The sequence below is a fragment of the Callionymus lyra genome, chromosome 1 (assembly GCF_982586985.1).
Source record: "Callionymus lyra chromosome 1, fCalLyr1.hap1.1, whole genome shotgun sequence".
Taxonomy (NCBI): Eukaryota; Metazoa; Chordata; class Actinopteri; order Syngnathiformes; family Callionymidae; genus Callionymus; species Callionymus lyra.
Window position 1 is genome coordinate 4,475,444 of NC_141818.1, and position 26,749 is coordinate 4,502,192.

At 37.8% G+C, this 26,749-nt stretch overlaps 1 protein-coding gene across 1 annotated transcript in view; it reads left to right on the forward strand.

The window, feature by feature from the left end:
• LOC148087506 (transmembrane protein 132C) overlaps nt 1–26,749 on the forward strand; it is a 149,679-nt gene that overhangs the window by 90,835 nt on the left and 32,095 nt on the right. The window contains exon 4 of the mRNA XM_087786357.1: nt 5,891–6,086. Within this exon, the coding sequence (XP_087642483.1) occupies nt 5,891–6,086 (196 nt within the window). The remainder of the gene's footprint in view (nt 1–5,890; nt 6,087–26,749) is intronic.

Genomic DNA, 26,749 nt, shown 5'->3' on the forward strand with positions numbered 1-26,749 from the left:
TTTCACAGTGGAAGCCAGATGGATGCGATGCCTTCAGGGAACAGCGTGCACTTGTGTGAACCACAAACAAGGGTTTTTTGGGTTCTGAGTGATGCTGGGTTGAACCATCAGGCGCTCTTTCTTTTCCAGAGTTTTTTTTATGTTGTTGTTGTAATAAAAATAGCTTTTTATTGTAAGATCTTGACTTCGTGGTGTGTTCAAGGACATGGAGATACACGAGTGCGTCCATCTTTATGTCTTTTCTTTCCACTTGCTCTACGATCGCAGGGGCAGCAGTTCAAGTGAAGACGCCCACACTCTCCTGGATAAAGGAGCTCTGGGAGTCGACACAGTTTATTTTACAGGTTACACTCAAATATTCACAGCTTTTATTCATTCGTGTGATGCAGTTAAACCTCCGGCCACTAGGCGGCAACATTCGTCATTTCCTTTCGCACTAACGTAAAAAACAAAACCGGCCAAATGGCAGCAATAAGTGAAAATGAAAAGACACGCCAGTGTTCAGAAGCTGATGTTTGGACTCATTAAAATAAAGTTTTAATTAAATGTTGCTCCATGTTGTTCGTGTTAATGCACTTTATTGTTAATATGAGTTTACAATTTTTCCTAATGTTTTGAGAAGAACTTTCCTACAAGAACTTTCATATATTTATTTAAAGAAACTATATATTGTTGTAACTACAGAATCAAAATATACTGTATCGTCACACATGTATCGTGATATGTATAGTAGTATCGCCAGATTCTTGCCAATACACAGCCCTAATAATAATAATAATAATAATAATAATAATAATAATAATAATAATAATAATAATAATAATAAAAAAAATAATAATAATAATAATAATAATAATATAATATTAATGGAACTTGTACATAGTGCAAATTCTTTATGTTTATTTCCATTTAAAATAATTACCAATAATCCTAACATAATAATATAAAATATACAATTAATTAATACAATTATTAAATAATAAAATGACGAAATTATAAAATTAAAATATCATTAAAATTAGAAGATAAGGGTAAAAATGATAATAAAGAATATGGAATATAATTTGGAAATGAATGTGTGAATATATAAGAAAAAAAATGTATATATCTATATATATAGATATATACAGTATATAGTGTGATTAAGTCTGACAACTCTTGCTTAAAGCAACATTTGAAGTAACGGAAATATACAAAACAAAAATAATTCATTTTAACCAGCTAAATTAAAAAGTAAAACAAAATATAGAATGCAAATTAGTATTAAATTGAAACAGTAAATAATGTTTTTTGTTAAAGAATAAACAAACCAAAAAAACCCAAATCAATCTTACAAGCGACCAGGTGTGAAATAAAGAGCTTTTTTCTTTTCAGCCCCTGGAGATGTGGATCAGTGCGTCATCTTCAGGGTCACTTACTTGAGCGCCACCTACAGAAGGATCTGATCTAGAGTCTGATTTATTTGACGCTACAATCCACCAACAAAACTTTATGAATAAAAACAAAAAAAAGTTGTTTAGTAAGCGTCAATAATGTAGAGCATGTGATTAAAAAAAGTATCAAAAAGTGAGATTAACCTGTAATTGGCTGCTTTAGGCAAATATCTTCTTAATTAAGTCATTTTTTTCTCATTTTAAAAGTATATAAAAAGTATTTTTGCCAAGTATCATCGATATGTGAGGCTTAACAGGTAATAAAACCTTTTAAATTAATCCAGATTATCAGTAGTAACAACAGTCATACACACTGATATTGTAACCATCTGAATTATAGCTATTTCATTTCCGTCCGTTCACTCAAATCTTAAAAAATATAACTTATTTCTCCATTTAAAAAAAAAGAGTCAAACCGCATTAATATTAATGTGTTTATATCGTAGCCATTAGCTCTGTTTGTGCTCTTCCTCCACCCATCGAGGAGCTATTCATTAAAACCAATAAACAAAAGGCTGTTGAAATGTAAGAAGTCAGCGTGGAACCATTTACACTCCAAAGGTCAAGTGAATCACTTAAAACAAAGAGAAATGGAAGCGGCAGGCCGGGGTGGAGGGAGGGGATGATGGAGGGATCTGAAGGAGGTCAAGGGAAGCCGACACCCATTACTTTCCTCTCCTTAATCTCTCGCTGAAACACATCGCTCATCCCTGTTCCCATGGACACACACACTTGATATCACAAACCTTTTACAATCAACCCTGTCACGGCTTTTGACCCCAATATGAGTGTGTGTGTGTGTGTGTGTGTGTGTCCCTTATGAATCCGTGACACAATTTTTACCAAAAATCAATTTCCGTACCAGGGGCCCCGTAACTCATGTTTAGTGGCGTCGGATCGGAATCGTGTTCAGTTTCCGAGATGATGCTCAAAAACTGTCGTTAGGATTCTTCAGTCGCCGTCTTGACGATGTTACGATCACAGAATCTATTATTTCAAATTCAATTCATAGATATGGCTTGTGGGTCAGACCGTTTTTTTTTTTACGATCTATTAGTTCTGGGATTCACTCACATGTGTGGGACTCAAGAATCCCACCAGTCCTTCCTCACTTTTGAGTGGGTTAAGTCAGTCATGTTCTTTCCTGAGTCACGTCATTAGACTTGCTTTGACTCATCATGACCAAGTTTTGAACTTATTACTTTGTAAAGTTCTCTCTCGTCTAAAATCTCAGCGAAGGAGAGGTTACAAGAGCAGAGTCCATTATGACGTATTAATGGATTCACTCCTCCTCCGGCCAGCTGTAATCACTCCCCGCTTTGTTTATACAATGAGTCCCTTGGATGTGAAAACTTCGGGAATTGATGACGCGCCCTGACAAACCTCCATGTTGGACCAATCACAGCAGAGTGGGCGTGGTTATGGTGAACGAGATTTAATCTCCGGAAAAAACATTGTTTTCAGTGGGCGGGGCTTAAGATCATTTTTTAATGTCAATATTTCAATTACAGGGAGTTTTGTACAAACAAAAAATGAAATCATTATTTAGTGAATTTGAATGAAACAAAGATTCAAAATTTAATAAAATGCATGTTTAAAACATCGTAAGACTTTATGACAACAGGGTTTTCTTGTCTTAACACTGTCGTTGGACTAGTATTGATCTGTCAGACTGTATTATGCAGCTGTTGGATTAAAAAACAAATTGAAGACTCATCGGGGGTCTTTATTTTGGACGAGGTGGCCAACCTTTTTTAGCAGCGCAGATGATAAATCATTTTTACCGACCAACCTACAGATGAAAACAACACAAAAAAAATGATGGAACAACCTGTAAAAAACAAATGTTAGTGACAGTTCACCCAAAATCAGAATTTACACTTATTTTCTACTTTCATCTTCATACTCTCATTATGATTTTAGCGTTATCTGTTCTTTTATAGTAGTGATGGTCTGATGAAGCTTCATGAAACAGTGTCATTATGTTCAGAGTCCACTAGATGGCGTCTCTGCACTATTTTTTAAACTGATTGCGCCATTTACTGACCTCTGAACAACAACATGACACTGATTCATGAAGCTTCATCAGACCATCAGTACTTTTTAGGGTCATAGACAAAAATGTTTGTTCATTTTAATGTAGCGACTGCAGCTCAGTTGTCTTCGTCTTCATCATCTTCGTCCAAAAAGACAATTAAAAAAACATCCAAATACCTCCATTCTGCTGAAGCCTCGACATAAGGAATTATTCAGATTTTATTTTAAGATTTTCTTGGGCAAGAAGCTAAAATGCTAACATGCTACACAGACAGGAAACAGGTCAATCTTAAGATTAAGCGCCTCAAATATAGAATTCTTGAATTTTTCAGAACAATTTCTGGAAAAGAATTACTTAGTAAAAAAAAAAACCCTTAGTCGACATGAGAGTAAGTTGAAAATGAGTGAAATCTGAATTTTTCGGTGAACTTTCTCTTGTGAGATGCATAGAATACATCTCACAATAACGCTGAATCAGCAGGAGCCATTTTTATTCTCAGCAACAAGATAGTCCTGAATATATGTCCTATTTTTCAATGTTTGTTGTTTCTTGTCACACGGGAGAAAAACCTGTCATTTCCAATTAAAAAAATAATTAATTATTGATTTGTTTTCTGTCCTCGATCCAGTGAGTTTCTCTACTAGAAAGACTATCTGATGCCCCCTGGTGGTCACCAGGATCATAGCTTGCGTTGAATCAAATGGTGAGGAACTGATGGAGCTTCATGAAGCAGTGTCATTATTTAAAGAGCCCACTAGAGGGCGCCCTCTTCTCTAAAAATATCCTTCTTTAATCAAAAACCTCGACTGTCAAGAGCTTCAGCTCAGCTGGATCGACTCCTGACTCAAGGCTTCAATACGCCGTCATCCTGCTCAACAATTACATTCATCATTAGCCTCATGATTTTCTAACGGCTTCAAATCAAATCCTCACAAACTCCAGGAAAAAAAAAAAAAAGACGAAATAAAGGAAGTGCAAATAAACCCGCGTGGAGATAAAAGTTAACCGCGAGAGATGAATCACGGCGGCAACAGATAAAATCAGGAAGCCTGACAGGCGGAGAAGCAAATCAGGTTGTGATAAAATAGTGAGGCCATGATACGCGGCGGGGAATGCGACTTGTCAAAATGAATGAGTGACTTTCGGGAGAAACTGAATTTTAATAGCGAGGAAGAACTGAAAGAAAGGGGAAATGGAATTGAGCGTGGGAGGTTTCCTGAGCGCGACACCTTGTTATAACTCATGTTTTCGTGTATTGTTTTTATTTTAAACCCTCAGGTGACCCTCATTTTTCACTTCATTGTACCGTGTCTATGCATTACAATTACAGATTTTTAAAAAAGAGAAGAACTTTCAGGTGTTTAAGGAATGTAGATGTGTCAGAACAAGTCTTTTATTTGATTGTACAGCATTTAAAACGCATGAAAACTACATTTTAATTTTTCTTTTAATGTTTAAAAGTCACGAAAAACATCTCTAATCTTAATTTTAAGGTGATTTTGGGCCCATTTCTGCTAAAAATATTCACATAATGATGATTTGTTCTATTAATAAGACAAGGTTATATTTAATTTATTGTTTCTGTTATAATATATTATATGTGAAGTGTTAAATTGTCAAATAAATAAATAATATGATGTGAAAGTTGAAAACATGTTACGAAATTATGATAATCTAATTTATTAAAACAGCAAACAATTTATTAAGATTTCTGTTTACATTTTTAAATGATAAAATAAATAAATAATTAATACAAAATGGATAATAATCCACCTTCAATTTCATGTCTCCTTTCTCTTATATTAGCTCATAAAATATGTATTTGTATGAGTTTCATCCCAGAAATACAAGTGAACTCAACAAAAAAACAGATAATTCTGTTAGATTAAATTCTCTAAACATGCAACATATGTTGGGAATAAATTAGAGAGGAGATGAATGCTGACAAAATAACACATTATATTAAATAAAAAATAAAAATCTGTTTTTAATATAAAGTTAAAACAATTAAAATAATAAGAATGATTAATCATTTTCTCAAAACATTCTTATTTAAATGATTGATTCTAACGTTGTATTTATATAAAGAGGACTAATGAGAGAATAAGCCACAATTAAAAGGAATATATAATTATTATATAAGTATAAAAAATGGAAAATAAACTTTATTGTGATTAAATAATGTTGGGATACAAAAGAATAAATACTATAACATTTATATTACATTAAATAAAGGTTTAAAATGTGTGTAATTTGTCATAAATCGAGCTTCAACGAACTATATATATTTTAAAATATTTTCAATCACATAATGCAACCAGATAATGAGGCGTAAAACTGTTTTAAAAAAAAAATAAATAGAGTATTTCTAAACTGAAGGAAAGACTTGTCTCACGGACGGACGCTTCTATTTCCTCAGGCTGGACCGCGACTCGTACGAAGTGATGCAGTTGGACTTTGAGATCGACAACCTCATCAACCTGGTGCCGACTCAGACGCTGCACTGGAACGTGGAGTACCCGTCCACCATGCAGCCGGCGTCCCGGCAGACGGAGAAGGTCTCCCACGTCTACATCAGCAACAGAGACATCCAGGGCATCGTGCCGCTGGCCGAGGTATGTTTTCGGCCGCTTGTCTAAACATGGATCACCGAACGACCTCATTTCCTGTCTCCTGATCGACGCCAGTGAAAGGTTAACCCTCTTCCTCGCCCCCTTGTCGACCTCTGGGTTTTTAATCATCAGAGAAAGCGACACGTCGTCTGCATATACACTCGTGTATGTACATATATATGTGAGGGCACTTTCACCTGCTCACGCTGGATACATGCTAATACGCACCTGAGGTCGCCTCGGTAATTTCAATCGCTCACGAAAACCCTCTCAGGTCCACTTGAAGATGTGAGGAGCGATAACGAGACTCCGGGCTTGAATCCTTGCACGAAATACCTCTAGTTCTTGTCATAGGGTTCTTCAAGAACCAGTTTTTAAATTCCCACACTGACAGAAATGATCAAATATGACTATATAGTTCTATATCAAGTGTGACCACTAGAGGGCGAACTGGAGCTTGTTCCGTTTAAGACTCGAGTGAAATTACAGGATGTTAAGACAAGAAATTGGGACCAAATTCTGGAATTTCTGAGTGTGATTCACTTATAACGACAGGTGGAGTTGCTCCGATTGTTGACCAGGTTTAACTTTTGACAACTTATTTTTGATCCTCGAGCAAAACGAGGGGTCGTGACAGTGACCAATGAGTACTTTTGGAATCTAGTGCAAAAAAAATCATGCTGTTAATGGTGGCAAAATAATATAAAACTAAAAGACAGCAAAAAAACATTTAATTTAGACTTTAAACTTTACACTGTCTTTTATTGTCATTGCACAGAAAACACTGCAGTGAAACTGGCAACGAAATGTTGTGAGTAAGTAAGTAAGTAATTTGTATTTATATAGCGTTTTCCAGACCAGGGTCACAAAGCGCTTAAACAATCAACAATAAAGGTCAAGAAAAGTTTGTTAAAGGTTAAAAGTTAAAAAAAAAAGAAAAAAAAAGTTAAAGTTGTTGCTTGGCAACCTTTAAAAGCAGAGTGAATGTATATATATAAAGCAAAAATATAAAATATACAAATTAAAAATAGTGCAAAATAGTATAAATAGAATAAATAAATAATGTTTTAAATATTGCATATAATAATAATGTATATAAAAGTAAAACATATAAATACGTTAAAAATAGTGCTAATATGTTATAAATAGAATAAATACATATTGTTTTAAATAGTGCATAATTAACCTGTGGAATATAAAGTACTGAGAAAAAACTTATGTTAATTTGCGGCCTGTCTATCAATCAAACGGTTTTAGCCCCGCCCTCTGCCTTCAGTGAAACAGCAATAAGTTAATGATTGTAAAAAAATAAAAAATAAAAAAATCCTAAAAAGGTAATTTTTACATTTCATTATTTGGAATGATGTAATTCCAAAGTCATGGATTCAAGTGGCCTCCGAGCACCTCGAACCGACCCCCAAAAAATGAGGTTTCCAGAAGAGCTCCAGGTTCCATTACCTCTGAGCCGGAGCTAATCTGAGCCAATAGTCCTGCTGCTAACACCAGAGCCCCGACAAGAATATCCAATTCCACCTGAAGCTGCTGCAAATACACTTTCTGGCAGCTTTGAGGTTTTTTTTTGCTGCCTGTAAACTTGTTGCCTTAGCTTGAGGTAGTTAACTGAGATCTTCAAATTGAAAGAATGAACCACGGAATATATTCTTTAGAGGTAGAAATTTGGTGAAAACGGCGAAGGTGTTTTATGTCCTTCATCCAGAGTAGTGACAGGAGATGGAAGGGTTTTTGAATGTTACTTAAACAAAGAGGGAAAAATTCAAGAAGAAAAATTACTTCCAGAACTAGATACTCTACGTCCAAAAAAAAAACAATTCAGCCATTTTGACTCTACTATCTTTTGACCTGCTTTTCGCATAATGACCTATTTTTTTTTAAAGTTGTGACCTTGATGGACGACATTAACAAGAAATAAACAACCATTTGGGTTCAAGTTGCATTACAAGTGTTGAGAAGCAAGAAGCGTTTGGTGTGAACACGCCTTTAGAAAAAGCAAGTAATGAAGATACCGCTTTTGTTGGGATTGACTAGAACCGAACAGCAGCAGAGTACCGCACGGTGATTGAGGAGGTGATGATGGACTTCACAGAACTAGAACTGCACCAGTATCATCCGTCGGAGGTGGGTTTTCCTTAGCTGACGAAGTAATACATTTGCTTCTGTGCCCATTATTGTGGCTGTTTGTGGCGACGTCTTTGCGAAACCTCCTGGTCACAATTCGAGACGCCTGGGAGTGCAGAGTTGCAGGGAATTGCAAACATGTTTGATTTTTTCGACGTCTAGTTGGAGATGCTTTGAAGTCTCTATAAGGACTCGGGGGCTTATCAAATCAGTTGGCAAAGACTTACATTGTCCTTGACCGGGGAGACGTGTCGGAGACGTCTCCGCCACCTTCTTGAGAGCGACAAGACCTTGCAACCAACATCCGAGCGACAATGCTTGACCTACTTTAAGGTGGTATCTCACCGGTGAAGACGTCAATGGCGACTGTCGGCAACTCGCAAACGAAAACTTTCTTGCGCTTTCAACCAAGGCGAAGTCTCAGGCAAGGTTACAACCAACTCGCTCAGAAGTCGCAGGGACTTCAGGAAGACGTGGCGGGGACTACTACTAGAGACATAACGGAAAAGCAAAGATGTCTCAGCGATGTCTTATTAAAGTCGAGGCCACTTTCGAGCGGATTGGTGGTCACTTTCAGGACACGTCACTGGTGAGAGTGCTAGCAATTTTTTAGAATCTGAGTCGCCGCAACCTCACTGCCAGGGAGGTACTACCTATGGACTGATGTACGTCTTGTACTTCAGGACCTCAGCGAAGACGGTACCGGGCTGTTACACTCCACAGTGTCAACCGTACAGCTGCTGAAGAATCAGGACAGTAATAGGACCGGTTGAGCTAAGGAATTTTAAGGACCTACTCTGGGTAATTCTAAAAAAGGAAAAATAATAAATGTTAAATTTTGTCAGTAAAATGTTTAATTTCAATGGGACTCTTTTCAGTATTCAAATGTGTCCTAGCATACAGTGTTGACGCGGACAAAGAAAATCGACAGGTGAGATGTACTCAAGATTTCGGGAAGAGATGCATTACTCACACCATTATGTGGAACAAATGGAACCAAACTATGGTGTCATTACTCATACAAACACGGGTCTCTGAATAAACACCAGTTTTTTTTTTCTCGTAAAAAGCATCCAAATGGCTGTTATTACAAGCCTTTTTGAGGCTGTCTGATTTGTTTACCGGGAGCGCTAACCAGGTGTTGATTGCAGGTTGGCGGTGGAAGGTGGATATTTTCTGAAAGGGGTCTCCAAGAGGGGGTCACCAGATGAAAGCTCTCCAATTTATCAGGCCTTAAGAGGAGGCAGAAAATGGAGGAACATTTTTCAAACTTCGAGGCCGTCCTTCTTAAGTCGGCTTCGAGAAAAGATTCCGAAGAAAACCAATCTCTAAAAACAACATTAGCGTTATCAAAGCTTGGTTATTATCTCTCTTGAACTCCAACGATGAAGAGCAGAAAAGTAATTCCCAGAACTCTTCAACATGTTTCTTCTAATTCCGAAAATCCATTAGGAGGCCTGGCTTCATGTGGGCAGGAGAGAGAAGAAGGCCTCTTCAGGAAACAAGGGTTCATTAGGAACAATTTGTGCTCGGTAAAAGCTGAAAAATCATTTCCATCTGCAACATGAAAGAGTGGGTGATGGAAGTGCGTGGGTGGTTGGGGGGAGGGGGGGGGGGTGTTATATACATCCTGATTCTGAGTGACACGTCAGAATAAAGGCGAAAGACATTGTGGAGCTTTAGATTCAAAATCTTCTTCATCGTCACTCCAACAATAGGAGGACGAACCATCACCGGCGACACTGTCACCCACGGAAGGGCCACGTGGCGCAGATAATGGAGAGCAGTATATCATTTACCCGCACTCGCAACAAAAGCAGTCTGTAGCACTGTGTAATTTTTGCTGTCGGGAAAAAAATAACTAATGCAAGTGCATCAAAAGGGAAAACCACTTTGCACTTCGCTCCTCAAATGGGGTTGGTTTCTATCTTATCCTATCGTTCATAAAGGAAATTAGTTAGCGGTAAAAAGTAAAGCTAGTGTCCAGTGAAACCACGAAATAAAAGTATTTGCATATGTTGAATCGCTTTCAGTCCATAATTTCGATTTTTTGTTTTGTTTTTGTTGTTGGATATGGGCTGATCTACCATGGCATAGGCCCTGCCACTGCTGCTGCCACCCTATTTTCTGGGTCAAACTTGACAGGGAACACTACCCACTAGTTAATGGAAATGGATTTTGGAGTGATTAAATGTCAGCATTTTTTTTTACCAAAAAATGTCATGTAATTTAGCAAAAAATATGTAACTGCCTTTTTAATATGCTTGTATAGCCTTGAATGGGTGCTAGCATCATATTTCAGGCGATGCCGACTGATTTTGAAAAATGCTTCTAATGGATAAAAAGGCCAACGAAGTTCGAGGACTTTTAACAATGTTTTAAAAGGCTGTATCTTTTGCTCTAGTCTCTGTTTAGACCCTGCTATATCACTAAAAGTTCACCATAAACTGGCGGAGAGTAATCTAAAGGAGACTTTGAAACAAAGAGGGCGGTGGTCATGGAAAAACACACATGCCTACTAACGCGTCAAAAAGTAGAGAAAGGCACTAGTTGAACTACAACAACCACCAAAAGAAATCCACAAAACGGGAGGGAGAGATTCAAGAGAAACATATTCCAATGTTGACAATCTGGCGCCTGTTGCTGGGTACGATGTGGTCAAAAGGCTCTGTCACACCTGTGTAGCAACAGGCGAACAAAGTAGAAATAACTGGTTCTACAACAGTTCAGGATATGACAGAAGGAAATGAGCTATTAGTAGCACTAATAATAATAAGGGAGTAATTTAGGCATGACTTTTTTCTACCTTTTTGGCCTTTGCGGACAAATAGGGCTAAAGATCATACTTAGTCCAGATACAGAGCATTTCAAGGCAGTCATTTGAGGACCTGTGTAGAACCAGTGAGAGGGTTATCAATGTGACTCAAATGCCCTTTATAGATATAGATTTAAAAACAGCGAATCCAACAAAAAGGTCTCCCACAAAAAGCAAGAAAAGCACTTTGTACTTTGCCACCGAAATGGTGTTGGTTTCTATCTTATCTATGATGTGGCTCCAATGTTGTTGGGATTTTTCACAAAATAAATTAGTAGTAGTCTTTTTTGGGGCACATGGGGATATCTACGTGAATGGCTAAAAGAATGCTGTGCCACTCCTGCTGCCTCCAAAATTGCTTTTGTTTCTAAAAATGAAAAAAAAAACAACCAAACATATAAACACAAATATAAACCACACAAAAGTCCATAAAAAAAATTGAACAACAAGACAAAGACCACATTTCTCAAAATCTTTCAGGCCAATCTGTGGCCCATGAGAATTAACCTCTGGTGGACCCCAGTCCAGTTAAGACCCCTGCCTAAGACACAATGGTTGAATGGTTAGAAGAGCTTGTGGCTGTTTCTGAGAAGAGGGAGTTTACTTTATTGCTTTATTACTCCGGATTAAATAACACAGAAGAAACCGCATGTATTGATGATTGTTATATTTGGCATGAATTGCCATTGACACTGATCGGTCTCAAGTACCAAAGAAACATGTCCATCCATTGGACTTTTTTAAAGATTCTAACAGCCTTTCTTTTCTACTAATGGTTGTTAGAAAGAGGGTTATGGGGATTTATCTTCACTCGTCCTCCCTGTCTCTTTAAATCTTTCTCCTTCCGCTCTGTAATTAATTCCTGATTGGAACACTCTGCTCCAAAAGATGTCCGCTTGTGTACTGAAACATTAAAGCAAACTACTTCTTAATCTGCCCGTACTGATTGGTGTGAAGGGGAACTGAAAAAAAAAGGAAGTGAGCAATTAAAACAGAAACAGAAGAGTCGATAAAGAAACAGCCTTTTTTTTTTTCTTCTAAACTCTGATTAGCAATTTGCCTGAAATGAAACTTTCTCTTCAACGTTTTTCTCTGAGCAAATAAATGTGAACTCAATCATGCTCCCCGTGTTTGTTTAAAATCAAATACTCAGCAGCAGCGTTCCTTAAAAGCATGCTGATTTAGTCGCAGCGAAGAAAACAAGGGAAGGTTGTTAAGATTCTCACACTGCTGGCAAAAAATTGCATCACATTAACAGTTAAATGAGAATAACTAAGAATATAATAAGTATTTAAAATGTGTATTTCCACTATCTTGATATGAAAATTAGTGTTGTACCTGAAAGGGATATTCTTAATTTAGACGATAATGTATTGATATTCGACAGGACTGTATCAACAATTAAAAAAAAGTAAATATATAATATACATGATAATTATTATTTATATATTTTATATATAAATATATTAAATGTATATTTTTTTCGTTTTTACCATACTTTTTTATGGATTATAGTTATTATAGTACAATTATGTGTGTATAAAAAAAACATAATTACTCTGCAACTAAATGAACGTTGAAATCCTGCGAGAGCCCAGCGATGACTGAGGATGAGAGGATACGGTCGACTCCAGCAGCTTGTAAAGCTACTACTTCGTCATGTGGTCTGTACATTTTGAAACACCAAAGGAAAGTAATGAGGCAAGTACTACAGAGATTTAGTTTTTCCTACAGTATCGCAATATATCATGCCACTGTATCTTTATACATATCGTATCGCCAGATTCTTGCTAATACGCAACTCTATCTGTCTTTAAGCTTTTACTGAAACAAAGAATAGAGATCAGATCTGGTTTAAAGGCAAACGTTGTTTTTTCACAAGAAGAACGAGTAAAAGAATCTTGAATTTCCGAATTCTCTCTGAAGCACAGAGCTGTTAGTTCGCTGTTTTATCTTTGTCACAGTTTCACAAGCCGTTAATGATCTGACTCCAAAGGTTTCGACCAAAAACAAACTTGAACGAGTTGTTATCGCTCAACGTCCCTCAAATATCCTACATGGCAAAGATATCTTTACTCCCCACATTCCTTTCCGACAAAAGCAGTGATGAAAACACCAGCTGTGATACAATTAGAATAATATATGTGGCTGGAAAATATGATGACATGATATTAGTTTAGCACTTTTCCTTCGCTAAGTAAAGCATATCGTTATATTATTGTAGAGGTCTAGATTTTGGCAGAAGACCCAAATTAAAATTCAAACTATTTAGAATTTTTAAAAATAGTGTGTAGACTAAAGACCTCTCAGTGAAGGTATTTATCGAGGAGAGAAACTCCATCTGTTGCCGGTAATTGGTTTTGAATGGGGTTAATTGTTTTTCAAATGTATTTTTTTATACTCAGAACCCTGCAATGGATATGATTATTTAGTGGCATCAGCAGTTCCGACCCAATGAGTTTGTGGATTTTAACCACCACTTGGGGACGCTTCGCCATCAAGGGAAACCCCAAGGGTCCTAATAAACTCTTGTCAAATATTTCAATACAAACCAAATTGTATTTTGCAGATTATAGCAATTTTGGGGCATGGAATTGTTGATGTGATAAATGACCACCAGACACACATTAAACTTTGCTAAGGGCCCAATAATGGCTTGGGACTTCTCTTGGCATCAGCATGAAATGAAAGATAAACAATTTATGTATTTGTGTCTTCTCGTCTGGACTATTGCTACAGTTTGTTTTCATGTCTTAACAAGAAGAAGCTGTCTCGCCTGCAGTTGATACAAAACTCTGCAGCGAGAATTCTGAGCCGCTCTAGTAGAAGAACTCACATTTCTCCGATCCTTAAAACTCTTCACTGGCTGCCAGTTTCCTTCAGGATCTACTTTAAAATTCTGGTTCTTACTTTCAGATCTATTCATGGTCAGACCTTCCATCAGTGATCTGATCCAGACTTACACCCCAGCTCGGGCTCTGAGGTCTGTGGATCAGAATCTACTGATGGTTCCTCGGACATGGTTCAGGACTGAAAGGGTGAAATCCTTTCAGGCTGTTGCTCCTAAGCTTTGGAACGATTTTCTTTTGTGTTTGATGATCTACTGACTCCTTCAAGAAATATCTTAAGACCCTTTATTCGTGCTTGTCTTCCCTTGATTCTCTGAGACTCCTGTGTTTGTCTCGGTGTGTCTTGACCTTTTAAGCATATATTTCATCGGGTATTGTTTTGATTGTTTAAGCGCTTTGTGACCCTGGTCTGGAAAAGCGCTATACAAATATTACTTACTTACTTACAGACTTACTTACTGTAAAATTAACATGTTCCCAAAATGAAGAACCCACTAACTTCTCTGTCGCCTCTACGTTGTATTTGTGGCGTCTGAGGTCTTCATTCTTTTAATGCATGTCCGCGTGGACACATTACTGCCACTCAGATGATGAAGGGAATTGAATCCGTGGAAGCCGGGGTGGCCCCCGGGGGCGGGACTATCAGGTTCCACAAGGTGGCGAGTACCACCCGTGGCCACCCTCTGTACCCACCCCTGATGCGACCAAACAGGAAACCACAGGACTAACATTCACGGTCGACCCCGCAGGCTTCGGACGACCCGGCTCGTCGGGGGGAAACGGGACTTCCTGATGAAAGCAGCGCCACGAGAAGTCAAATCTGACAGAAGTCCTAGAAGAAAAGAGAGTCTGTGTGAGAGAGTGGAGGAGAATTCCGAGCGAGAAAGACAAGAGAGAAGGGCAGTTGTAATACAATTAGGGATCTGGAAATTGAAAGCGGAATTCTCGCAGGAGTGTGTGTCTGTGTGTGCGTATTGTGAGCAGAAGGGTTGTTAAGCCTTAAATGTACCAAATGTCTTCATTCCACTCTCTTTTGTTCCCTAAACGGCGTTCTACGTTTCTCTTCGACTGCTCTGAATTACTCCCTTCTTTAAGCCTCCATCCATCCATTTAATTTCTTCTTATTCCCACCAGTCCATTAAATGAATCCCGTTGTTCCCTCGTCTTAGTCGGCGCCGTGTTGTTCTTCTCGTCAATGTGTTTTCGATACATGATGGCGCTCTTGTTCCGTTCAGCTCTGACGTCTCTGTCACAACCACGTTCATTCAAGGGCCCTAATAGATGTTTTCTTTGTTCGTTTACGAGCACTGCAGTCCGGAGGTTGATGGTTACAAGGGTCCTTGAAGATGATGATGATGATGATGATGATGATGATGATGATGATGATGATGACATCTACCGTACAGTGAATTAGAGCTTCACAATTCTCCTCGGTCAGTGTTTAACATTTTTCAGGGCACTATATCTGGTGGTGAATCTTTACTATTTCGCAAGCTAACACAAGCAAAGTCACAGTAATATAGGGCACACCATGAGCCAATCAGCACCCAGTATATAGAACTCATGGTCGTCTGTGAGCCAATAGAAATTACGTGTTATATAAACTATATACAGCGGAACATCCAAAATATACAAGATACATGTTGTGGGGAAAGAATCGCGATATAGTGAGGCAGATGTGGGCAAATACATTTCCTCAGGGGCCACATCAAATACTGACTGTTATAAGGGTCACAGTTGTAACGCAATAAACATATTCTCTGTGTTTTTCATACAAATAAACACAGTCAACAATTAGTTTAAAATAAACAACTAATATAAGCTTTCACTGAGCTACACTAGACAATACCAACACTCACTGTAGTCCCGGTTTCGACTCCGTCAACTTGAACATAAATACAGTGTATTTGTCTAATAGTGAATTAGCAGTGCGCATCATTACCACCGGCCATTTTCCCGGCGACGTCCCCGAGAAGGTTCCTGCGTTTGTCCTAATTAGCTCTCGCGTGGAAGACGCTCTGCCCGGTTTATGCAGCTCCGGCTCTCATCGATTCAACCTTTGCTTTCCCGAGTTGGCGGCGGAGCGGCCAGGAAGTAGGTTAGGCGTGTGCAAATTGCCCCCGAAACCGTGGGGTGATTAACTGGCAGATACCCCTTAAGGCTCGTTAGCATCTCGTTAGCGGCTGCAATTAGTGTCGGGGCAGGTGGGGCGGTGGGGGGACGGCGGGGGGACGGCGGGGGGACGGCGGGAGGACAGGGTGACATCGGCTGCAGAGGTGACGGAAGGACTAGGAAGGACCTTTGGGTTGGCATGTTGTCGGATGTTATGACCTTCCATTGTAGAACCTGAGTTATGATTCTGGTTATAGTCTTTTTTTTTTTTTTTAAGTTCTTGGTCCAATCTTTGCTTCCTTTTTTTTTCAAACCGTCAGAATACTTCTTTATCTTCATGACCTTGCCATGATGTTCCCAATCCGCCGGTGTGAGATATTTGTTGGCCATGACTTCTGCTATCTTTGGTGAAGTGTTGCTTTTTCCTATTAAAATTATAACGAAATATTTTCGTTGACGAAAACCTTTACTAGGGCCGTCCAGCGTCATCGTATCCTTTCTCTGGGGAGAATGTGTGTTTTCCAGGTGAACTCTGGTTTCCTCCCTCAGTCATACAGCGTTTGATTGACTTAATAAATAAAAATGGAATAGTTTGAACAAAGATTTAAATAAAAATAAAGCTAAATAAAAAGAAAACACCTTTGAAGTAGTAGAAAGAAGTAAACATATTTTTTAATTGCTCTCCAGTTTCTTCTCTGCATATACTGTATATACAGTATACTATAGAAGTACTCAAAGCAATACACAATTTATACAAACACACAATACATTATTATCGCCATAATTATATACCATATACTAAATTAATTGAAATATTGAAGTAAGTACTTTTCTCATTCTTCAAAATTCATCCCTCATAATAAGTATTTTTTAGCTCTGATAGTAAGAACCACATTTTTAAAGTTGATCCTAAAAGAAACTGGAAGCCATTAAAGAGTATTAAGGATCGGAGAAATGTGAGTTCTTCTACTAGAGCGGGTCAGAATTCCTCAGTTTTCAAACTTCCTCTTCCATATACCTTTTTATAAATTTGTGTTTCTACCTTTTTTGATTTATATGTGTAATTTTTTATTTATATCCACAAATTCCATTCATATTTAAAGTTTAATTCTCCCCTTAAATTATATCCTCTGTTCCATTCCCTTCCCAACATTCCTTGTATTTTTGTTTTATTTGTTTTGTACAATATTTGAGCCGTTTTGAATTCGGCCGGATGGAGAAACCTGAGAGAGCAGGTCTGCAAAGTAAATAATTAAAAAAGAACATGTCAGAAGCGTGTCAGCATCATGTAAGCTCCGATTGCTCTTTAAAAAAAAAAAAAATCAATGCTGACCGTTTTAATTATGATAATGTTGTTTTTAATGAGCGATGATGAATTTCCAAGGTCACCTTGATTGCCACGAACCTGTTAACATGGAAGACGTGTCGGCGACACCTGATAGGACATAGAGAATTCCACGACTAACACATTTTGAATCCATAAAAAAGGTCCTCAAGAACATCTACCAACGGTGAGCAACACTATGAATATCTTCTTACGCTGATGACACAGCGATATTCATGTTAAAACTATCAGCAGCTCTACAGTTTCACTCTCTGATTCCTGAAGTTTCCATTTCAGTAGTTCAGCTTTAATTAAACTAAATATTTAGAAAAGGAAATTAATAGGTGGCACATTGACTATTATCATTATTTAGTATGAACTGAATCTACTCTTCCACAGAGTCCGTTCTGCTGAATTAAGACACTTGATATGTGTAGAACTACAAGGAAGTTGATTCAAGTTGAAATGACATATCGTGCAGAAGATCAGATGAAATAATTTTCAAGGTAAATAAACAGCTCCGGTTCCACATCAGAGGATAATTACCACCGATGAGTGTTTCAGTTGCTCCTGTGAATATTTAATATACTCGATATCTATGTGTCGTAAACCCTTGAATATATCAATATTGAACGAATCTGGTCGTTCAAAAGGAGATTGCAAGAGAAGATGACACACCGCCTGTAGAATAATCCGAAAAATAGGTTTCAAAATTGTCCTAAAATTGTCCTTAAATGAAGGGTTCATTGAGGCAATAGATGTCAAAACAGAAACCCAAAGAAAAGATGCCAACAAAAAAAAGCTCCGCTTCAGAACCGGAATGAAACGTACGAGGATAGAATTGAGAAAACAAAAGAGAGGAAATTGCAAACGCGGAAAGGTATGTAAAGGAAGAAATTATCATATAAATAAACTGTAAGAAAAATTGAAGAATAAATTGAATAATCAAAAAAAGGAAGCGATCAAAATAGAGGTAGAAATGAATAAAGTATGTGACGACTCTTAGTGGAGAAACAGAAATAATGACGAAAGAAAATAAGACACAATACCAGTTTGGAAATATTTGGTTATGAATATAAAGGGAGAACAAGAAAGATAGGAAAAACAATAACATTATTGAGTTATACATTGAGAAGTAGAAGTAAGAAGTATAAAAATATATATAGAAAACCTTTTTTAAAAGGTGACTAATGTGAAAACCAAACTTACTCCCATGTTTCAAATGTCTTCCTTCAAGATGCAGTAAGTCCTTCATTATGACCAAGTTTTGAACTTATTACTTTATAAAGTTGGTCTGAAATTTGGGCGAACGAGAGGTTACGAGAGCATTCCATTATGAGGTGATAATGTTCTCTGTTTCTACTGCAGCAGCGAAGAACACATCAGGACACGAATTGTAGTACGAATAAAACTAGTAGTAATAGTAGCAGTAGTAGTAGTAATACTAGTGGTACAAAAAGAACTAGCAGTTGTAATAGTAATACAAATCGAACTAGAAGTAGTAAGTAGTAGTACAAATATAAGTAGTAATAGCAAGTAGAAGATGTTGTTGTAGTGATAGTAAAAGTAATGCTAGTTTTCCAGACGTAGCAGTAGTATAAGTAGTAGTAGTAGTAAAAGTGGTACAAAAAGAACTAGCGGTTGTAATAGTAAAACAAATCGAACTAGAAGTAGTAATAGTAGTACAAATAAAAGTAGTAATAGTAAGTAGAAGAAGATGTTGTTGTAGTGATAGTAGTAGTACTGCTAGTTTTCCAGGCGTAGTAGGCAGGAATATATTATCTTAGTAAGTAGTAGTAGTGACAGTAGCAGTAGGAGTAGCAGTAGGAGTAGGAGTAGCAGTAGCAGTAGCAGTAGCAGTAGCAGTAGCAGTAGCAGTAGCAGTAGCAGTAGCAGTAGCAGTAGCAGTAGCAGTAGCAGTAGCAGTAGCAGTAGCAGTAGCAGTAGCAGTAGGAGTAGGAGTAGGAGTAGGGGTAGCAGTAGAAGTAGGAGTAGGAGTAGGAGTAGCAGTAGCAGTAGCAGTAGCAGTAGGAGTAGCAGTAGCAGTAGCTGTAGGAGTAGGAGTAGGAGTAGGGGTAGAGGTAGGGGTAGGGGTAGGGGTAGAAGTAGGAGTAGCAGTAGCAGTAGCAGTAGGAGTAGGTGTAGGAGTAGGAGTAGCAGTAGCAGTAGCAGTAGCAGTAGTATTAGAAGAAGTAGTTAATTGTACACAGTAAAACAGGCCGTTACGCATTTCCCGGATCGCGATCACAAAGCCCTGCTTCCTTCTTTATACACGTCCGTCGGAGGTTGATGACGTTGGGTGACAAACCTCGACTCTTGACCAATCACAGCAGAGTGGGCGTGGCTATGGTAAACAAGATTTTAGCTTCAGGAATTTAAGATTGTTTTGAGTGGGCGGGGCTTAAGCACATTTTCTAATGTAACTATCTTTATTAAAAGAGTCACATCTGTTATGACTGTGTTATTATGAGAACACACAGCCTCAGTACTTAAGATGATGATCCTTCATTTTCACGCACACACACACACACACACGCATACACACACACAGAAACACACACAGAAACACACTCTACTGCAGCTTGGTCAAATAAATGGGATGATAGTCCTCAGGTCTAATAGTCTGGTAGTAATTAAACTTGTCAAAGTGATAATAGCCCTTTACTCCTGATATAAAACACACACTCTCCAGTACACACACACACACCCCCCCACACACACACACACTATCGTCTCCAGGCAGCTCGCCCAGCTGTCACCCGCCTCATCTGTCTCCCCTCCACGGTAACGCCTCATCAGCAGCATTTAGCGTTCTAATGTCTTTGACTCTCGCAAGAAGACCTTTTTGAAAATCATTTTTAACTCCAGGAGGTTTTTCTTCTTTGTCAGGTTGTTGTTTATGTTTTAAAACATCCTGGTTGATTAAGTTTGTTTGTTCTGGATCGTATTAGACAGTTCACTGTTTGAAGTGTTTCTTCTATAAACATGATTAACATAAGACTCTGTAGGACCAGCATAAGTACTTCTATAGTTATATATTTTTTTATATTTGGAATATCTTACCATGTTTCATGTGGGTCTGTCGGCCATCTTTGATCCAAAGATCTTATTTTTATGGAATCAGTGCCATCAGAATATTAAATGTTTTTATACATTTCATTTTTTTTTTGGAAAAATCTGATTCAATCATTTATATGTTGAAATATTGAATTATTATTTAAAAAAAATTATATATCTTATATATGAAAAAAAACTGAAAATGAACTTAATTAAATTATATTATTTGAATTAGTTTAGTTTAGATAGACTTTATTATTCTATCTGAAGGTCTTCTTCGGGAAATTTGGTTTCCAGTTCATAGCAGACGATAGTTTCATAAAATCAAGAACAAGAACAAAGTGCAAGGGATGACAAAATCCAAATATAAAGAATATAGCTCAACGGATATAAGTAAGTAAGTAAGTATTTTTTTATTTGTATAGCGCTTTTCCAGACCAGGGTCACAAAGCGCTTAAACAATCAAAACAATATTCAATAAAGTATATACTTTAAAGATCAAGATAAAACTGATAACACAACAGGAGTTCCAGAAAATCAAGGAAAAGCCTGAACAAATAAAAACGTCTTAAGAGGTTTCTTAAAGGAGTCACTATAACACAAAGAAAAGGTTACAAAGGTTAACATATATATAATAAAATACATAATTCTTATATGTTGATCTTGTATCCTTTTATTTCTTTTAATTATTTTGATCTATGTTCAATTAAAAGTAACTTAAATTCAATTAAATTGAATGAACTTTTTTTAAACATAGAGTTTTGATTCTTTTTTTTTATAATTCATTTTATTTTTAATTCGTAGCTTTCAACCTTTCAATATAAATCGTATCCAATTCAGTTATTTAATAAAAACATTCCAAAAAAAAAAAAAAAAAAATACTTCAATATTAAAAAAATAACTACAACGAACAATGTATTTTAACTAAAAAAAAAACATTTACTATCCTGATGACACTGATATACTTTCATATTATATTGTTGTTTCATATTTTATTTGTTTTTACAGTAATATTTTGTCAAATTGTATGTGGGTCTTTTATCTTTTATTTTATTTTATTTTATTTATTTACTTTATGACCAAAGGTATTTAAATAATAAAATGTCTTATTAATGAATTATTGTCTGTATTACTTGCTTAATTCACACCCCAAAAAACTGGTTAACAATTGGGTTAATTTCTATCCTTTTTTGGGGGGGATTTGTTATCTCTTTGACTTTGTTCTTCTTATTGCACTTTGTTCGCGTTCCTGTTGTATGACTCTTTCATCTGCTGAGAAGTGGAAACCCAAGGTGAACTCCAGAGGGATTAATCTGTCCATCCATCCATCTAACGAAGCCTTTCCAGGGACTCCCTCAAGAGATTTTTAGGAATTCAGGGAAAACCAAGTCTTTGTTCTTGACTTAATATAAACAATAGATTGTAAGGAGGCGGCGAGTCAAACTTTCAGTCAACCTGAGTGAACAAAACCATTAAGAATCCTTCCTCTTCTATTGAACGTCTCTTAATAAACCTGTTTAACCTGCTGTTAAGAATCAGATTTACACGCGTGTTCACCGCCAGCGACGGTCAGCGTGACCTTTCCCCGACACGGCCGAGTTCAGCCGTCTCGCCGAGGCTCCATATGAAGTGTTTCCGAGTGAAACTAAGTGTGATTTGTTAACTCGAGAGAACAAGCGGGCAGTAACCTTTTCGTTGCAGACGATGGCTTTTTAATGCGCGTCAGCGTGTTTGTGTTATATGGACGCCACGGAAATCATTTCCCCTCAAATGGCTTCGCTTAAAGACTTTTTGTTCTTCTCAGTCAATAGCCGCGATGTTTTCGCCGGCAGCGGCGTCTGCGTGATGAGACCAACTCCACTGAAGTTTGGAATGAACGGGAAAAAAGGTCTGAGGAGGAAGACGGAACGATGGGCATTAAAACTCCATTAGAGTGTTTTTTTTCTCCGAGACTTGAATTATTCTCCGTTGTTTAAACGTAGAAGTGGTGAGTTTTCGTTCAGAAGGTCCTCACGTTGAACTCTAGAGCCTCTTGTTCGGTGGATCCAGCTGGTAGAAGACCATCATTCTGCATTGACGTTGTGGACGGCAAACATTTAAATCTTCTTGTCAACACTTTCTCGATGGTTGTCTGTGTGTTACTTTCATCTGTTTGTCCGCTTCTAGAAAATCATTTTATTATCACGCTTTCATGGACTCGAACTCTGCTTTGTTGACTATATTTTTGATGTTGTTTTGATGTTTTTCATTTGTCTGCCGGCCCTTTAAGGACTCTGGGTTGTTATGGTAACAATTTATTTTCCAGGCAGTTACGGAAGCATGTTGGTCTAATTCTCACCAATTTGAGTTATTTTGAGTGTTTTCATTTCTACTCACTGAACTTCTTATTTTTCATTTTTCTTTACTTTTGATATATTTACTCGTTTTTTATACATTTATAATATGATGATTCATTGTTTTTGTCTCCTCTTTTAAATTATATATACAGTATATATGTCATAATACAGTTGGATTCCAGTAGTATCTGGAATCTATACTAATACAGATTGGTATTCCATGGTTCAGTGTATTTTTCAAAACATTTTGATGTAATCAGAATTTCTCCTATTAGAATTGGGGATTGTCCTGGTTCCCATTTGTCCTATAGGACCGATTGGAATTCCAATATTCAGATCCCAATACAGTGGTAGGATTCCAATCTGTACTCTGATATATATATATATATATATATATAAATAGAAATTTTAGAATTATTGTATTTACAATTTGAACAATTGATAAAAAAATTTTTAATTATCTTTTTTTGTTGTTTTTTAAAATGTACTATTTTTTTATTCAAATAAATATATGGAGTTTTCTCTTTTTATTTCTAATAACGTGAAAATGACATCTCATTGAATATATAGCATTTTTTAAAGTAAATAAATAATAAGATTCAATTTATAATCTAATTTATTTTAATTATTTTTCAATTTTGATTCATGTTTTGTGGAGTTTCAACGTTTCCATTCCATTCCATCTTTTATTATGATCTTTTTTTCGTCGTCTAAAATTTAATACCATTTTTCATATACTTCCCAATTTCAAAAGTGTAGATTTTATATATTAATTTAAGTAGATTTATCATCTATACTTTTATAACATGGTTCTAAAATATTGACCTGTGAGATTTGTCTTTCCTATTAACTCTGAAAAGAAAAGAAGAGAAAAATTAGTTATCAAAGTAGTAGCATATAGTAGAAGTGAAATTTATCGGTTGCTTTCATTAAGTACCTTCTAGATTAAGAAATCTAAAAAGTTTGAGGAGTCAGAGTTGAAGCCACTCTGGTCCTCAGCAAAAGAAAGACAACGATAAGAGGTTGATGAAAGTACTGCATAAGTACATGAAGAACCCATTATCCACCTCTCTTGACCTCCTTAAACTCTCAACAAGACGCTCGTTCTGACGGGAAAAACCTAAAGCAAAAAATGATGTCAGCACCACAGTTGTCTCTAACTCCCACATTTCCAACCCGTCAGCAGATGTTGGGTCAGCAGAAGTGCGACGCACAACATAAAAGAACAATCAAAAGCGTGTAGAAAAAGCTCCGCGGAGTCTAAAAACGGAGACGTCGTCCAAGTACCGAAGTCGCCCCCCTACCCCCCCGACTGTACACACCCGCCAGCGAGCGGCGGCTTTTGAAGGCGGTGGGGAGTCGAGCGTTGACGAGCCACTTAACAATTCCTCGGGACAAGCGTGAAATTCTCTCTTTCTCTCGCCGAACTACTCGATCTGCCTCCTTTGCTCTCCTCTAATAGCTGCTTCCTGCTGCCTTTTTATCTCTTCTTATTATATTCTCTTCGGCTCCTCGCTGGCTGACACTTGTGCTGTCACAGGTTCGCTTTTACGTCGCACGGATGTGCAACAGCACCAACGTTTGACGCTCTGACTATATATATATATATAAGTATTTAGGGTGTGTATTGGCAAGTGTTACCATACATACATGTCACGATACACAGAAGGTGCAATAATACTATGTGTTGTGATATATTGCCCAAAATCTCTACATTTAGGAAAATGTCAGAACAGGATCTGGATCTTATAATCCATGTGTTTGTGTCTTCTCGTTTAAACCATTGTAACAGTTTAATTCCGTGTCTAAAGAAGAAGGATCTGTCTCGCCTGCAGTTAACACAAAACTCTGCAGCAAGAATTCTGATCTGCTCTAGTAGAAGAACTCACATTTCCACGATCCTTAAAACTCTTCACTGGCTGCCAGTTTCTTTCAGGACCAACTTTAAAATTCTGGTTCTTACTTTCAGATCTATTCATGGTCAGACCTTCCATCACTGATCTGATCCAGACTTACACCCCAGCTCTGGCTCTGAGGTCTGTGGATCAGAATCTACTGATGGTTCCTGAACACGATTCAGGACCAGAGGAGAGAAATCCTTCCAGACTGTTGCTCCTAAGCTTTGGAACGATCTTCCTCTGTGTTTGATGATCTACTGACTCCTTCAAGAAACATCTTAAGACCTTTTTAATCGTGCAGGATATTCCTTATTTTCCTAAATTTGTCTTATGTTGTCTTGGCCTTTTGGAGTTTTAAAATGTTTATATATATATTTAACTGCGTATTGCTTTTGACTGTTAATGCGTTTTGTGACCCTGGTCAAGAAAGGCGCTTTACAAATAACTATCAGTCACTTTCTTACTATATTGTGATATTATATGAACAAGGAATACACAACATTTTTGGCCATCAACAATTTTCGGCATAAACCTTTAGCGCTGAAAAAAGTAGGCAAAGACTAGATGTTATAATAACCCAACATGGGATATCGTATTTCTCTTCAAGAGAACGTAGATGTCCAGTTCAGAAGATGATATATTCTTGTTTTGCGCTTACACAAGTTAATAAAATCAACACTGTATACTAAAGAGATGGAAAAACTCAAAGTACCGAGATGTCTTTTAACTTTAGCGACACCGCTTGTCATAGGCAAATACATCAGGATAGCTATGGTGCCCTCAGGAGTAACAACATACTGTAGGTATTTACTTTTATGAACAAACTGAGATACTTTCAACCGTGTCCCATGGGTATTCCTGTTTGTGTACTCTGAGGTATCGGACCCCCTGATAAGGTCTGCCTTTCTCTGTAAGAATGGTGTCAGAACGTAGTCTGCATAGCTGGGACTTAGGCGGACTTGTTTCCATTGAGGGTTGGACTCTACCAAGACTGCCCTTTCTTACCAATTCCGTCCATAACCTTAATGGACAGAATATTTAGACGCAACCAGGGTGGTGAAGGGGTCTGGTTCGGTAGGCTTTGGATTGGGTCTGTTTCAGGATGACATTACCTTGGCTTCATAAGACCTTCACCTTCTGTTCGAACGGTTGATTTTGAAGTTGCAGGAGCTTCCAAATCCTAGTCTGTGGTTCTTCGTTGGAATTCGGAGGGGATCCTTCTCCCGGTTTCGGAAAGAGATCCTGCCCTGAGTGGAGAAGGTTTAAGTATCTTTGGGAATTCTGGGGCTTGAGATCCAAAGGCGGATCGGGGCGGCATCTGCGGTTATGTCGACCCTTTACCTATCTGTGGTCTGACCAGACGATGTACCTACCTAACCTCACCTATGGTCATGAACAGTGGGTAGGGCCGCTTGGCTCTCTCTTGGAGATTGGTTGAGAAGCACTAGAGTACAGCAGTCCACATTAAGTTGAGGAAGTTAAGGTGACTAAGGCATCTGCCTAGGATGCCTCCTGGACTACTCACTGGTCATGTCCGCAAGGCATACCCAACAGGGTTGACCCGGGTAACGCTGGAGCTACTATGACTTTCAACTGGCCTAGGAACAGTCCCCGGGAAAGCTAGACTATGTAGCTAGAGAGAGGAAAGTCTGGGCACCCACGACCGGAACCCAGATGAAGAGGTACAAAACTTCCTCGTCTTCTGGCTTAGCTCGGATCTTAACCGCTGGTAAATGTAGGTGAATGTATTCCTGGTGCTTGGATTGAACTCGGTTATCAGTAAAGTGCGTAACTGTACATGTGACCCCTCGACTGATGATGGATGATGTCATCACCGGGACAATCCCCTCTGGAAAAAACATTAGTAGTTAATCGTACATTAGCTTCGAAATCCAGCGAAAAAGCTTCTCTTTGATAATTATCTCAACATCTCTCCCCTGCAGGGCCGTCATTCCTATCGTCCTCCACATCTACTTCTGTTTCATTTTTTTTCTATCCGGATTGATCCCGCCCCTCCTCCTCCTCACCTGCTGCTCACCTCCGGCCTGGATGGCGGCGCTCCATTATAGGATCCATACTCGACCACAATTACTCGCTGGAATTTGGGGCGGGAAACATGGGTGGCAATTACAGTGGACA